Here is a 16,029-nt window from a genome sequence, read left to right as displayed (position 1 = left end):
TGCATGACAACTTTTTATTTTTGTATCAAGTGCAACATTGCAAGTAAAAGATAAAACTTGGTTTACTAGTCCCGTAGTATACAGAACTGAAAAATGCATTCTGCCATGCTGTAGGCACTGTGCGTAAGAACCTGGTCAAAACTTCAGTGCAATTGTGACTGTAAGAGCAAAGCAGTGCTATTACTGTTACATCTGTATGTGTCCCAGTGTCATGAAAACATTTATGGTAAAGCAGAATGGCTACCACTCTAGTGTATGAGCAATCCCATGAATTAGATTTTACATCTAAAACAGCAAGCAAAGGAATCAATGCTAATCACCTTAATGAGGTGAGGTAACAAACCCAGTTTCAAGGAATATGTTGAGCCAATTGATCGCAACAGAAGAAAATTTAAGCTGAAAATACCTGGTTTTATCTAGTAGGGAGAATTGGAATTTGGGCAGTAATAGGTGGCCCAAGGAATTCTGCTTCCTAGCTTTTGCTCAGTCTTCTTCTGTAGCACTGCAGAGGCCTTCAGCCAAGAAGTTTTTCATCAAGCTACTAGCAAGTGTAACTGACCACCATCTACACCTTTCTAGCTGTTAGTTCTGGAACAAGTCCTTGCATCACCACTGTTTGAGACAGGCATTTCTACTGAAGGTAGGTATCAAGTTTCTTCTTGATGTTGTCGAAGGAATCCACTCCCATATAGTCAGCTTGGCCCTGTTCCCACCGTTCCTTGCGTTCCTCTGAAGATACAGTTGGTAATACTGGCGCTGATACTGATATGTGGGACACTGCCTCTGTAACCTCTGCCTAGAAGAAAAGGCAGAGTAAAAACATACATAAATACTTTGCATAGCTAAAGTGAGCAAGTAAAATGGGCCGTAAAATGGGACAATGAAGTAGATGCTCTCATGCGCAGCAGCAAGCATTGGCAATGGGCAGGGATTGTGCAGCTTTCCTAGCAAAACAACAAAGCAGAGTTACAGAATTAGCAGGGAGGAGCGGGGGGGATGGGACCAAAAACATAATGTTTAAGTTCTTCATACCTCTCTACAGAAGCCACAAGAGAAAGCCAGAGTATAGACCAAGCCCGATAGCTGCAAATAGTTCAGTAGAAAGATGCAAGATTATCAGGAGAAAGCACATCTTAAAGAGATCAGTAACTTTGGTCTTAGAAAGGTTGAGAACTTAAACTGGCCGATGTACTAAGCTAAGACTATAAAGTCTGCAGATGGCATGCTGCTAAGCTCTCTGAATGAGAACTAGAGTTGGAAGCACTACTTTGGCTTTGATAGGTATTGGGACTCATCACTGCTAGTCTACGTAAGTACTCATTCTCTAGTTATCCTAGGCTTACCTAGATTTATTTCACCATGCAAGATCTGTATGTACAGACTGCATGCTGGAGTTCCTCTGCTTGAGAACCTTATTAGCTGCAACACATTAAGAGTTAGGGCCCTTCTCTGTACATATTAAAGAAGTTAGTACAGTATGATTTCTGGTGCACCGTTAGCTACTTACATAGCTCGTTTTAGGCAAGCAGACAGCTATGTTCCAGACCACTATACCATGCTTCTCTTTTGTAGTGTTATTTATTCTAAGCTTAAAAGAACAAAACCAAAAAACCCTGCATCCCACAAACTCCATGCTTTGAGTTGGACGGAGGGAAGGGAAATTAGTGCAATGGTAAAGAACCTATCATCCATACTTCGGTAGTTTGTACAAGAACATTAAAACACGTACCATGTTTACACCTGTAGTAATGTCATTAACAATTCCATGCTGTTCTAGTAATGGCAAAACATCAGCTATATAGGTATCCCACCACATGTTGAGGAATTCTGGGTGAACTATTTTAGGGGCATCCATGTTGCCTTTTATGCTTTTTGTTCTGGAGTCATACGTATAGTTCCATGGCTTTGTGCTTCCCAGGAAATGCACCACTTTAGTATTTGCACCAAACCTGTTGGACAGAAGAAGTCAGAATCTGCAGTTTGAGCAGGCGTCTAGAAAACAAGAGCTTTGACTGGCAGACATGGCTGTTTTTAACCTGCAGTTTCTGTAGCTGTCCAGAAAATAAAAATATGAATATATTAAGGAGGCTAAACACTAAATGATCAAACTGCCAATGCCTACTGGGACTGAAAGCATTTCTACACAACAGAAAAAACGCAAACAGAATTCTATGTTACACTACTCGGAATACAGCCAAAACCTAATGGTCTGGGCTATTTTAGTACTTACAGCCAACTCAAGTCATTACGAAGAATGATGTCCATAGCTCAGGAGATAGCAGTCTCAAGCAGCCATTGCAATCGGAACTGGTTTTAAAAGTGAAAAAGATTCTACTCCAAAGTCAGTGATCCAGATAGTGAGGGATTACAAGCATTGTGTAGAGAAGGGTCAGTGTTAATAAGAGTTACCCTTTTAGTTTACAGCCTTATAAAAAAGGATTATTGGAAGGCCCTGCTGCAGAAAAACTGTGTCCCTGCAAAAATACTAGCTTTGTATAAACTAGGCATTTCAGAGGACTTTTGATCTTGGTGCAGCAGGGTCTTGCTAGACAACTAACCATTATTTTCTAAATAGCCTCGGTGGGTTTTGTGGGGGTGGTGGGGCTTTGTTTGTTTCCTTTTGAAACTATTTTAACTCAATTTTCAACATGGGCTTCTAGCTTTGTCCCAAATGTTACCAGTATGTTCTTCTGCATTAAGACTGCAGATGAGATGTAACCCTTCTGAAAGTAAAGAACCTGACGCTGGAAGAGACGGCATTCATCCCAGTTTTCGATGGTCCCAGAACTAAAGTTCAGCTTCAGTCAGTTTTGTGAAGAAGCAATACCAGCCTCTCTGGTAACAGTGACTGCCTCACCTAGTTCAGTTTGTGTCACGTTATGATTTCTTCTTAATGTAATATGATTAAAATAGATAATAATGCCAAACAAGTTTGTCTGCATTGGTTAAGCACACCTTGGTCATTCTGACCAGGATCCAGCTGTTTAAGTAGCTTTACATACAGAGACAATGCAGGTGTGTTTCAAAACTTTGGAATATTCAAAACAAGGCAGTATACATTTGGGCGGGGGTTTTTTGCACTATTGTAAAATCCTTGACTATTTCAATATTCACATTCAGTGTTTTAACCACAACTGATTTTATTGCAGAATGAAAACAGATGCATGTGTGAAAAAGGCCAAGTATTTGCCCTAAAGGCAAAAAAAATCTGTCTTCACAAGGTCAGTTCCTGGGCTTTAACTTTAAACTCTGTATGTCAAGATTTGGCGTAAGAAGACTTCCTTAGTTTTATTAACTGTCACAGCACTACTTACAGCCTGAGTTTGCTTCATCTTAGGCTGCTGCTGTTCTGAGGAAAGTTGGTCATTGTTTAAAAAGCAAGGCTATTTAAACCAGAGAATGCCTAAGAAGTGTTATGTTACACTTGCTGCAAATGGAGAATTGTATTGTTAGTATTCTGTCCACTTAAGACCTGTAAAACAGTTGGCAGATGCCAAGCTTCTACAGTGTTTTCAGTATATGCTTTCTAGATACTTTCTACATCTGCAATACTTCCTTTTGACATTTAAGCTCAACTGTCAGGAAGCTTTATGTCCACACTGGCCTCAGCAACTAATCTGTCTTTCCCCATCTCCCAGAAAAGTCCTTCATCAATGTTTTGAAGTTAGAGAGCATTTGTCATGAATTGGCATTTTCCTTTGGAAAAAGGATTACTGAGACTGCTGTGAAATCTAGTCTCGCTGTACAAAGCTGTGAAAAACTTAGCTATTGATGTCAGTAGGTTTAAATTTCACTTTATTCCAACTGCTGATTATCAGGAGTATAGCTGCTGATCTAACCAAGGGGAATTGTTTCACCTACTGAGCAGGGCATTCTACTTAAAAGGGCTGCACTTCTAGCATTCTGCTTCTGAAGGTCTGCTGAATTCAGTTAGGCAATTGATTCAGTCAGTTAAATGGAATTTTTGTCAAGAGTCTCCAGATCTAATTACTCTTCTGTGGCAACAAGGTCATTTGTAAATGTAAGGTCATGTAACTAACAACCAGGCGGCCATGGAAGGAGAATATACTTTACAATAGATGTTAGCTTATCAAATGCTATCCAACTACTCAGTCATTTTTAGGCTAGCATGTATTTCTTTAAATAAATGTTCCACTTTTAGCATGACAGGATTTAAAATGGTATTCTGATCACAAGACATAGTTCCATCTTGAGCCAGCAACTGTCCTGCTTATGCTAGCCGCTGCTTTAGACGCTAGTAACCTGATGTCATTCAGAGATCAGATTGGTTTTATGCAATTGGTACTTCCCCTTCCCCCACCTCCCCGCCCCCAACTTCTGCAGCTCTTAACGAATAAGAATTTCTGTGTAACATTTCAGCTTTCCATGCTTCCCTCACCTCCTTGTTTAGTATACCCTGCCACTGACATACAGTTTACTCACATCTCACACTGCTAGCTAGGGAAGATACAGCCATTTTCCTTATACAGGAAACATGTAATGGAATGGTGGTTGGCTGTAGACTTTGTTCCATCTTGCTATCTAGAAAGACTGTGGGGAAAGAATTCTAGCTTTAAACCTGGTGAACAAGGCTTGTTTATTTGAATGGTACAGGTTGATTAGATGGACCATAACTACTGGTTGTGAAATACCCTAAGTAATTTGAGTGAGGAAAAGGCAAGTTATGTAGGTGGGAGCCTACAGTGTACTGGTGGTACTACGTACTGAAGTTCAGCTCAAGCCATTCAAGAGCTACTTTGCCGCCTCTGGTTAAAGCTGTAATAAACACTATCCCATACTGGAGGAGTGGTTCTTCCTTTCACAGGTGATCTGTCAAATGTACTTACTCTAAATCAACTTCAGCATTACCACCAGGGATGAGTGGTTGAAGCTACAGATGCAGCTTTCCCTCTGCCTTTATCATGAGATGATTCACTTAGTATTAATTCAGCCTTTTTTTTTAAGAGGGGAAACTGTTACACGTTCTTTTAGTGGCAGTAATGGTCTCCCTTTAGAGAAACTGTGTAAGTTCACATTGTGCCTGTTCGTTCTGTTACAAAGTTTATATAAGCTCTGAAAGTCATCTTAGAATTTTGAACTTACGCTTTAAATGCTGGAAGGTAGGAATATACAGAAGTGCTGCTCAAATTATAAATAAATGGTAGATGTTTGCTTATATCTGTTGTTGCCCAGCTGCTGAAGAAGGTGTTTAATAACCCCTGATCTGCACCTGAAAGAGAAAGCATTAATAGGCTACAAGTATCAGATAGCTGTTTTAGGATCTTTTTTATCACTTCACTAATTAAGGTTGGTAAGCAGTTGTCATGTCCAGTAGTTTGGCACAGAGCCCTAGATTTCTATTTGTGAATAACCCTGTAAACCTTCCAGTCTTTGAAAAATCAAAAAAAAGCAGAGAATGAAAAAGATGTTATGTGTGGGGTTACTTTTGCTAAAAGATAGCAAGCTGCTCACAAAACCTGCCTTTCAGTTTCTTTGACAGCTTAAGTTTGAGCTGTAAGTAAGGCAGCAAAAACCAGCACTTGGACAACTGAGTACTGTTCAGCCTCAGGAAAGTTGTAGCTCAGAAGATCAAATGTCAACAGCTGGTTTCATTTCTTATGCTTACAGATGCACAACCAACATCTCAACACCAGAGTTAGTTAGGATATAAAGTTGTCTGTTAGACCAGCAGTCCTGGATGCATCTACCTGCACTGTGATCTGGTAAGGAAAGCACATTCAGTCTGCGACTACCCTAGTAAAACTTCATTAAATCTCTTGATGGGCAGTAGGTGTTCCTAGTTCTATACTAAAAAGCTGCTGACTAGACCTACCATGCTGGGAGAGGTCACATCTTAGTTTGCAAGTAGAGGTTGCAATCAAGTCAAATGAGCGTGAAGTTGTTTGGTATGCCAGTACTAGAGTAGCTAAAAAAAATAAAAAATAAAAAATATATTGCCTCTGGGCCAAAGCAGACTAGTTTATCAGCAGCTGATAAACGTCTCTACTTAGAAGTAAAAACTACTTATTTATATCCATTTATTCTTTATTGCAGTGAATACACTTAGTCTTCAAGTGCTGGTAGTTCATCTTATGAAACAGATTAAAGGGAGGCCCTCGGCTTTCATTTGCTGTCTTCCCTTCACCTGTAACTGAATTTGCTAAAGAGTAGGTAAATGGGCAGCTTAGAAGAGACAGTGCTTTAATCTTTACTTGTCTAAAGCACTCAGTCCCTGCTGACTCAGGAAAGGTTTGTTTTGGTTTTTGTTTTTTTTTTTTTTTAATTGGCCCATGATTTGATTTAGGGCAGTACTAAGGTATACGTCCTCACTGCTGTTGGGGCAGAAGTATCTAGACAGTGGGCATAAACTTAGATGTACAGGTAGTACACCAACAAATATAAATTCTAAGTATCCTGTGCCAGCTGTCAGTATACATGCAGATTGCAGACTGAGACGTTGCCTAGGGACTCAGTCCAGTAATTTCAAACCTCTGACCTGCCTCCTGACCCATAAAGAAAGGAAAGCACTTCTGCAGAAGTTGTGCCCATCACAAGAGAACAGAGTCAGAGAAACCAAACAAGTCTTTACACAGCTATGTTTCATTTTTACTTCTAACTTAACAGCGTGTTAAGAATCTGTTAACAGTAAGATCATCTAAAATATTGGGATGCCGTCTCAGAACAGATAGCTCATAACTGAAAGGGCAGCAACAACATATTTCACTTACTCTACAGGACTTTCATGCAGACTGTTTTACAGACTCGGCTTTTTTTTTCAGATTGCATGCATTTGTGCCAAAGCAGCTACTGAAAGGAGCATTTATCTGTCCTAGTTCAGATTTCCAACAGTAGTCTTGTTGCTAAATGCACCTTAGACATAAGGGGAAAGAATCAGGCAGTACCTGTATTAGCTACGCATCTACAGATAGAGTCTTGCTGCATTATATCCTTACATGTAAAAGCAACCATTTTAGATAGCAGGCTAAAAAGCCAGAGGATTGTCAAAGCAGTAGCAACATTCTTGAGGTATCATTACTAACAGGTTTCTTCCAAAACCAAAAAACATTTTCCTCTCCACTAGTAAATGGTATCTAGAATTATTGTGTGACATACTCCTTATTATCTAGAAAGGTAAAGTTCAAATAGACAAAGCAGTTGCTACGTAAGTAGCCATCGTTCTATCTGTTTTTTTCTGGACAACAGCATTACAAAAGATGCCCGTCTACTGTTATAAAATACCCTGCAAAGTCTTGCGTTCCCTAGTTGCTGCTACTGCAGATGGGGTGCTTAAGAGTTGACTTCAATTATGCATAGCTTGGTAGCATGTCAAGTTTGCATCCCCATCTGCCCTATTAAGGGCGGTGACCCTTCACAGGTGTTTCTCATAGCACTTCCTGGGAACTTTTATTACTGATTAGATCAATTTACATTTAAATCCCATTTCTCCCCACCAAGTTCATGAGCTCAGCGGCAGCTTACGCAGGTAGTGTAAGTCTCCATGGTCTCATTACTCAGATCAGTGCTATCATTTAATAAAAACTGAATACATTTTAAAAATGAATACAAATTACAGTTCTAAAAATTTTCTACCTAAACCATTAACCCACCATTTTTGCTGTTAAGAGCAACGATTCCTTCATGTTTAGGATACTGAGGAAGTTTCACCATTGTGTGGCTTCAGCTTTCAAGTCAGCAAGTATATTGTGGAAACAGTTCTATTCTTTTAATTGGCAGGGGCCTTAGAGAAGATGGGGTGTGCTAGCAGTCAAGCACAAAGCTCAGAGTAGACAGTCAGCAAGTCTTAGATGTTCCTGGAGCTACTCAACAGCCAATTTGCACAAAGATGTGGGTTTGTTTGGTTGTTTGGTTTGTTGTTGTGCTGTTGTTTGTTTTTTTAATACAAAAATTCAGTACTGTGCTACAGACAGCTTTTTGCTGGTGACCAATCTACACCCAACATCTGAGAACACTCCCGGAGCTATCAACTACTACCTTGTAATGGTCTGTCTGTACCTTGCTACTGACATTCCAGTACTCATTTTCACTAGTTGATTCATACAGTAGCATTAAGCATCCAACTGCAACTAATGTTCTATAGGAGTCCACACAGTAACAGGGATTATTCTGCAGACTAGGAGTGACATCTAGAATTTTTAATTTTTACAAGCTACTGATAAAATAAGTCAACAGACTGGCTGATAACTTTCTATTAATAGTTCCATTTTATGGTCTTAGATAGTTTTCTGTAGCTTTTTCTGTTAGACTTTGTTTTGTACCACAGTAGTTACATAATGAAGTTTTGTGACGGCAGACAGTAATAGTCATTCAGAAGCCTTTAACTATAGCAGTCTTCAAGCAACGTGCATTTACTGCAATGGTATCAGATTCAGGGGACTTGCAGGACTGCAGAACTTGGCTTCTCAAGCTTAAATCTGGCACAGCAGCAGCCAATCTCAAGTGACCTGTAGTGGGAAGCAGCCAAGGCTGCAGGTACTTTATAATGGGAAAAAGACAGTCACCACCCTATAATGACAGGAAGCTATCACATAGCATATGAAGACATAGTTGCATCTCCAAATGGTTGTTTCTCTGAAGCTGCACTCACATTGATCACTACTGTTTTTTTCCACAGCAACCTGAGCTACAACATTCAAGCCTTGTTAGGAATGCATGAAGCACAGTATTGCACTTTCATTTGCTAATGCAGGCACTATGCTTGCTACACCTTAAGATTTCTTGTTACATGATTTCTATGTTGCTAATTGTTACAGCTGCTAGTTTGGAGGCCAAACTCTTAGGTTTATTTAATGAAGTCTGAAAAAAGCAGTTTTACTATGTATTTTGTAACCATAGCCTCTGTTGTGAGAAGGATAGGATTTCTGTGTAGTTACACTGAGTTCAGAATTCTAGCATACAGTCCCCATGTCACATATGTAGTCACTGAGCCATCCCAACCACTGTTACCATCTTGGTCTAACTTACAATACAAGCTAATACATACCATCAAAGCTGCCTTTCTCTGTGGCAAACTGTAACAGCTGATTGTATGTTTCAATGGAAGGTCGGTAAACAAAAACTCCTGAATTAAAACAGTCAGGCCAGCCTGGATCTGGTGCTGCAGACAGCTCTTCTCTCTCAAAAAGCTCATCGATATTTGACAAAACCTAGTTGTAAGGGGGTAAAAAAATTGTTTTCTGGTTTTTAGGTTATGAATTGGGGTATCATGTTTTAATGGATTTTGACATCCACCTTAAGACGTGAAATGCTTGATGCTCTTGTCTTATAGAAGACAGTGCTTTATGGAGATAGTCCCCATGGAGATAAACTACTTTATAGTTAATTTAGATAAAAAGGCACATACATTTTTAGAGTTACTAGTCCAAATAACAGAAAGACCTCTATTACCCCTCCTCTCAAAAACCCCAAAGAAACAACAAAAAAAGCCCCCAACACCAACTCCCCCCCAAAAAAACCCCAAACAACAAAACCAAAAACAACCCACAGAAAAAAATCCAACAACCTCCATACCAGGTCAATAAGAGGTATCATGAGACATGACCACTTACCATTGTGTCTGCATCCATGAAAACACATTTTGAAAACTGCGTTAGTTCCCAGCAGTGAAGCTTTGTTAATGTGACACCCAGCTCAGGTCTCTTCATTAATGCCAAGTGTGCTGAATCCCCACTATCCAAGACATTTACCAATATGACTTCATCAAAGACTTTTTCCAGCACTCTCCTGGGGAAAGAGTCAATTTGCAAGATTTAGTTCTTCTGTTATTCCAGCACCAGACCACATGACAGATTCCATCAAGAGAACCAGAGTAAGGGGAAACCTGGCAGTATTTCTTATGCCATCAGTACCAGCTGACTGGTTGTGTGAGAATGCACAAGTATGCTTGTTTGCCTTGAGACTTCTAGTTTGTAATGGGCACATTTTGGGGAACAAATAAGTTTGGGGTTTTTTTCTTCCATAAACAGGGGTTTAAGTTGATATTGCTACCAAGTCCAGTAGGTCATGGCTACATAGTACCAACTTTCCACAGAGCTTTTTTTCAGCAAGACTTTGATTTTTGGCAAGTTAACAGTCTACTTTGAGCAGGAAATTAAGAAAATGGGAAGCTGTTAGAATAGCTTGAGCAGAGCAGTAGCTGAATCCTTAACAGCTGAAACATCTGTTTGTGCAATAGTTATTACAACACTGTTCTGGATTTGTGACTGTTATGGACATCTGACTAGTCCCAGTTGATAAAAATTTCTTTATCCCAATAAAGTTCTAAAGACTCACTTAGTCACAGCTGTGGGCACAGCAGTGTTTTGACCCAGTATCATGTTCACCTAAGGGTGACAAGCTTCCAAACAGTGTAGTGAAATTTTGTGGCAGATATCCAACCTTTGCTTTACTGTCAGAGTAAAGCATTACCATTAGTTCAAGAGAGGTTAAGGAGTTCATGCTGCTTGAAATATGAAGCATCTGTAAAGTCTCACTATTCCACAGTGCATCATGAATGCTCATCAATTATCAGTACAATTGGAGCCACAGAGCTTGTAAATGAGTTTTAGATCTCTGCTTTGCAAGGTTGTTTTTATACTGACAGTTTGGTATGTACAATTGCTTCTTCAACTTAAGGAATACCTTGCTAGTGGATACAGAGCGAGAAATGCAAGTTCCAGTAACACTACTAGGTAGGTAAGGTATTGCTGGTCCAAGGGCACAGTACTAGCTTGCACTAGCACATGAGCGCATTTATGATTAATACTGAAAAGAGCACACTCACCTAGTAGGCTAGGATGAATGTTCCTATATGTAACATCTTTATACTGATAAGGCTGTTTAGCTACCAAGAGATCCCAAGGAGAGTCACCCCATTTATTCTTGAGCCACTTCTCTACTGTCTCTATGAATTCAGAGATCTTTTCAGAAGAACTTCCCCATGTACAGAATCTTGACCCATCAGCTATAGTTCATGTAGCTATGAAGTTAACTGGTGGTGGCTTTTTTTTCCACTCTCTTACATGAAGAAAGAGCACCCAGTCTGCTCCACACTGAGACTACTCTAGAGAGGCTGTGGGATGCAGTTGCCTGTTAATTTCATTTGTGGTACTGTGATGACCTCCTTCGATGCCTCTTCTCTCATGATAAAATTGAAGTGTCTGCTAGATTTCAAGACAGCTATAATATGTTACATTATCTCAATCAGGAATACAACAAATAAATACCAATCCCCTACTCCCAGCTCCACATGCGTGCACACAGTGCTAATGAACACACAGGCAATATCGTATTGATGGACAGTTCTGAGCAGCACTATGAAAGAACAATGATCCAGTTGAAATATCAGTATCAAGTCACAGTTTAGTGCTCTAAGCACAAAGCATTTGTTAACTCATCATATGGAGGAAAACAACAAACCCCAAACAGTTTCGTGCTTGAAGAACTTACAGAATTCCAGATTGTATAAGTTGAATTCTGCTAAGCTTAGCTGTTAAGCTTCCAGAACTCTGGAAGGTTACTATTAAGGAATTTAACTTCCATTTTTCAACCTTCACATCAGCAGGAACCATGACAGTTTGATGTATATAAGTGACCTTACCTCATAAGATCTGAGACCTGAGGAGTTATGAGTGCAGTCAGCTTCCTTGTTGTTCTGTACTGTTGCAAGGATGAACCAAGTACCAGTGCTCCTTTCACATAGGAGTCATTTGTGGCTAGAGTCACAAAAGACTGGTCTGGAAGAAATTAACTTGGTCAAGTTAGCATGATGTACTACTTTATTCTGAGACAGATATGCTAGAAACCTAGTATCATTAGGTAATCATGCTGTGAGACCTCAAAGATGTGCCCTTTAACTCTGCATATTGGGCCTGTCTGCATGGCTGAATGAAGCAGATTATACCTGCACAGATATATACTTGATATATATATATATATTTATATATATATGTATATACTTAGTATCTCTACACATGGCAAAATGCAGGTAAAAAAAACATAAAAGAAGATCAAGACTGTTGCAAGAGAAAACCAGTTCCAGTTTGCCCACAGGTTAAGTCAGTTGTGCCAAATGTTAAAGACAATCAAAATGGTCTAAAGAGCTTTATTTTGGCCATTAATACATTACTTTAAAACTACAAATGTTGGAAGTCAGTGAGCTTGCATTTGGTCTGAAGTTGGTAACAGTAGAGTTTTGTAGAATTACTCTAGGTTCAGTTTTCAACCCTGAAGCTAGGGCAGTGTGAAAGTTAGGTTTCATTTTCAAACATAAATAAGGATTGAATTAGATCTTGGACAACTGTATTAAGTTTTGCTAGCTCAGGATTTTGCAGATGAGTTGTTCTGCAATCCATGGTTGCAGCTCTATCACAAGAATGCAAGCTTTAAATGGGAAGCAACCAGTAATATGATAAGCAATTCAAGACTTGCAGCAACAGTTCTTGCTCAAGCAAAAAGAGATAAATTCAGATTGTTACTATTAAGTATAATCTTCTGCTCCAGCTGTATCTTAAAAATAGATTAAGATGGATCACTTTGCCATATACTGCTTATTGAGCCCATATAATACAAGATTTGCATTCTTTCAATTGTCATGTTTTAAGCTGCCTGGGTGGGACAAGACAAAGTTCTAAGCTTCTTCAGTTCACTGTTAACTACTATCATGTAGACCTCTTCCCCAAGCTACGGAGCTTTGTGAAGAAGCGTGCCCTTTTCAATGCCAAAAACCATTTTTGACACCATCAACGAAGCACTTTATTCCTAAGAATTTCAAGAGTAGATTATCACATTCAAGTTTATTTTAGCAACTGGGATTTATCTTCTTTACAGAATTTGTTAACTAGATTAGGTCAGGATTGAGAGTGGAGGGTCTGGGCATTTAAAGGCTTACTATCAAGTCTAGCAGTAAGATTAAAATAGGACTCTACTTTTAGAGATAGTTGTTTGGTATAACTCCTCAACTCATGAGACAGCCATAATCAATATCGTTTTAACTTAACACCATCTTAACAGTTGACAACAGAAAGTCACGTACCATAATTTTCTATAAGCTCTGCAAACCTCATTTGCAAGCTCTACAGACCAGCTACAAAACCTTCTATTTTGCTTAGCAGCAAAACCAACTAGTCCCAAGGGATTTAGATTATAGTGGTCAATTACAAAGTTCAGAGAAGCTTCTACAATACCAGGAATAAAGATTTTTTTTCCCTTTCTAATTTACTTTATCTACCAATTTGTGACAGTTCATGTAATTCAGCAAATCTACAGAACAATTTTGCATTTCTTTGAAGCTTTACAAGTGGCAAGTATGTAGCATTTCAAGTGGTGTGAGCATCCTCCTAATAGGGCAGCATTTTCCATTATTTAATTTGCCCGTTAGTCCTGAACTACTCAATACATAGAGGTCTGCCACTCTGTGCTAACAGACAGCTCACTAAAAATCCAGTGCAAAGTGGATTGTGCCGAACGACATTCATGTTGTTTTTTTTCCCCAGCAGTATAAGACTGATTCTTACAGTGACCTTGACACTGAAAGACTCATCTTTTTCACTGACCTGCTGGCAGGTATATTTCTACCATGTCTCCTCATCTTACTGAAACTGAGTATTCACACACAAAGGTCTTGGGAAAAATAAAGTCAAGTTAATGATAGCATAAGGCTATGAAGCCCCTTATAACATCCCAATTGCAGTAGGAAATGTTATGACAGCTTGACAAGAGGAGGATACCGGCAACTTGTAGAACATCAAAGTCAGTACAGCTTTCCAAAGTTTTTAATAAACTGTCCTGTATTTCATGGCTTCTCTGAAGTATGTTCACAAGTACATTCAGACATGCCATGTATGAGTCCATACTACAACTCAGACAAGACCAGTTGCTGCTTAATATGGAAGTTACATCTCCAAGAGACTAGTCCATTCTTCCTAAACTACAAGTATTTTGGTTGTGTGGGTCTCCCTTCCCACCCCCTCCCTCTTCCCTGTTCTCTGTAGACATTTCTTCCTTATATACATAGACTTACATACAAAGATAGTACCTTATGTTCACGCTGCAGTCACTGTTACACCCAAAACAGGCTAACTATTAGTAATAGTGTGGCTGCAAACACACAGAGAATGCAAGACAGTTTCACAGCTTTGTAATCAATTAATCCAGGCAAAACCAAGCTACTTCACAGACACCTTTGGCTGCCCAGTTCATAGGCGGTAGTATCTGTATGCAGGACTCTGCGCCAGCCCTCACCCACCTAAGAGCATCCTAGAAGCGTGACTAGTGGTTCAGTCTTGCATCTGACAGCAGCAGGAGGGGACTCAAGTGCTTGCCCCATATGTTTTAAGCCTGCCACAGAAGCATTTTCCTAGGCACAGGCTGAGTTCCTAAGTATCTGCCTACTCCCCTGTTCTTTGAGGTAGGTGCATCTGATTTTTTTTTATTTTTTTTTTTTTTTGGCATACAGGATTTCTAAAGAGGTAAGAGCCTCAAATGAAGAGGAGGAATGCGCATCAGGAGCCTGAGCACCAGGCTTCTCGCAGCCTTCCAGATCTGAAAGCAAAACCGACTCTGCCGACAGCTTCAGGTAAGAATCGGGGAAAAAAACCTGGCAGAAAGAAGCCGGGCGCGCTTGGAGGGGTGCTACGGGACTGCTCGCTGGCAAGAGCCAAAACGCACCCAAGTCACACGCTCCCTTCAGCGCATCAGGAGAGGGCTGGGCTTGCTCCCGCGAGCGCTGCGGCCCTGCGGCGGCCTCCTCGGCCCCTCCTGCCCTCCGCCACGCTGGCCGCATCCCTCCCGTTACGGGGCTGGGCTCTGGGGCGGGTACCGCGGCGGGGGACAAGGCTGCGCCGCCGCCGTCCCGTGGAGCCGTGCAGGGGCGCGGAGTAAGCCAGTCCCCAGTCCCCAGTCCCCCGCCCCCGCAGCACGCCCTGGAGCCGGCCGCTGGCAGGGACCAGCACCTAAAAATAGGCGCGGACGCAGTCCGCCCGCCCGCCCCGCGCCGGCCCGGCCCCGCTAGCACAGCCCGCGCCGCCAGCGGCCCGCGCGAGTCGCGGCGCCCGTGTCGACAACCGCGGGGGGGTGCGGCCGCACCACTGACCTGCCATCGTGCCAGATCCGGGAACGGCTGGGACAGAGGCGGCGGCCGCGCTCGCGGGGCTACGCCAAGGCCGCCGCTTATATAGGGGCGGGGCCACGCGCGACGCGTCTTTGGCCGGAGGCGGAGGCCCCGCCCTGAGGAATCCCCGCGTCGCCGCGGGGCGGGGTCTCCGCCATGGTCTCCCGCGGCGGTGGCACGTTATCCCTCCTTCGGCCCTCCGTGGGCCCGCGCAGGGGGCGCGGCGACGGGGTCCGAGTCTGCGTCCTGAGGGGCACACACCCCCCGCCCCCCCCCGGCCGAGCGGCGCACGGGCGCGTCGCCGCCGCACTCGCCGAGCCCCGCAAGAGGCGAGAGTAGGGCCGCGCCCGGCGCTGTAGGCACATAACGGGCGCCCCGGTCCCCAAGCGGCCGCAGCGCGGGGCCGCTGCCGCCGACCCACCCGTGCTGCTGCCTCAAAATGGCAGCGGAGAATGGTGCCCTTTCTCAAGGAGCGTGGTGCAGGCAGCAGCCCATGCGGTGGGGATCGCTGTTGGGCTTCAACATAAGCTGTTGGCACAGGCGGCATTAAGGGTGGTTTGGGGTGGTCGCTGCAGGGGGACTGCAGGGTGGCAGGAGGGGCCCTGAGAGAGGTGCAAGGTGAGTGCATCCATTTGAAGGCTTACGCTTACTGTCTTGGAGGCAGTGTAACTGGTCCTGTTGGCAGTGCTTGGCACCTCTGGGGAGGTGTGTCAGCAGGTGAGATGGGGAGATACGCCCATACTTGGATACTTTCTTTATGGCTCGATTTCAGTCATGGAAGAAGTTCCAGCTGTACCTTTTGGGGAATGCAAGAAAGGTGCCAGTAAGTTTCTTGTGCTCTTCTTTATCACTCTTGGAAGCATTACGACAAGTGTTGAGACTCTGGTATCCATGTGACTCTGTACCTACTAGTCAAAACTAAG

At 42.2% G+C, this 16,029-nt stretch overlaps 1 protein-coding gene across 1 annotated transcript; it reads right to left on the bottom strand.

Moving 5' to 3' along the window:
* GYG1 (glycogenin 1) lies at positions 1-15,887 on the bottom strand. The gene is given in 10 exon segments (XM_080409462.1): positions 1-796; positions 1,033-1,083; positions 1,730-1,949; positions 5,104-5,230; positions 9,002-9,164; positions 9,567-9,741; positions 11,597-11,732; positions 15,089-15,109; positions 15,112-15,163; positions 15,165-15,887. Coding segments are annotated over 10 exon segments (1,680 nt in total). The 5' UTR covers positions 15,735-15,887; the 3' UTR covers positions 1-631.
* Positions 15,888-16,029: the final 142 nt, after the last annotated feature.

This window comes from Falco punctatus, assembly GCF_963210335.1.
Source record: "Falco punctatus genome assembly, chromosome: 13".
In the NCBI taxonomy this organism is placed as follows: domain Eukaryota; kingdom Metazoa; phylum Chordata; class Aves; order Falconiformes; family Falconidae; genus Falco; species Falco punctatus.
This window is presented reverse-complemented; position numbering and strand designations above follow the sequence as displayed.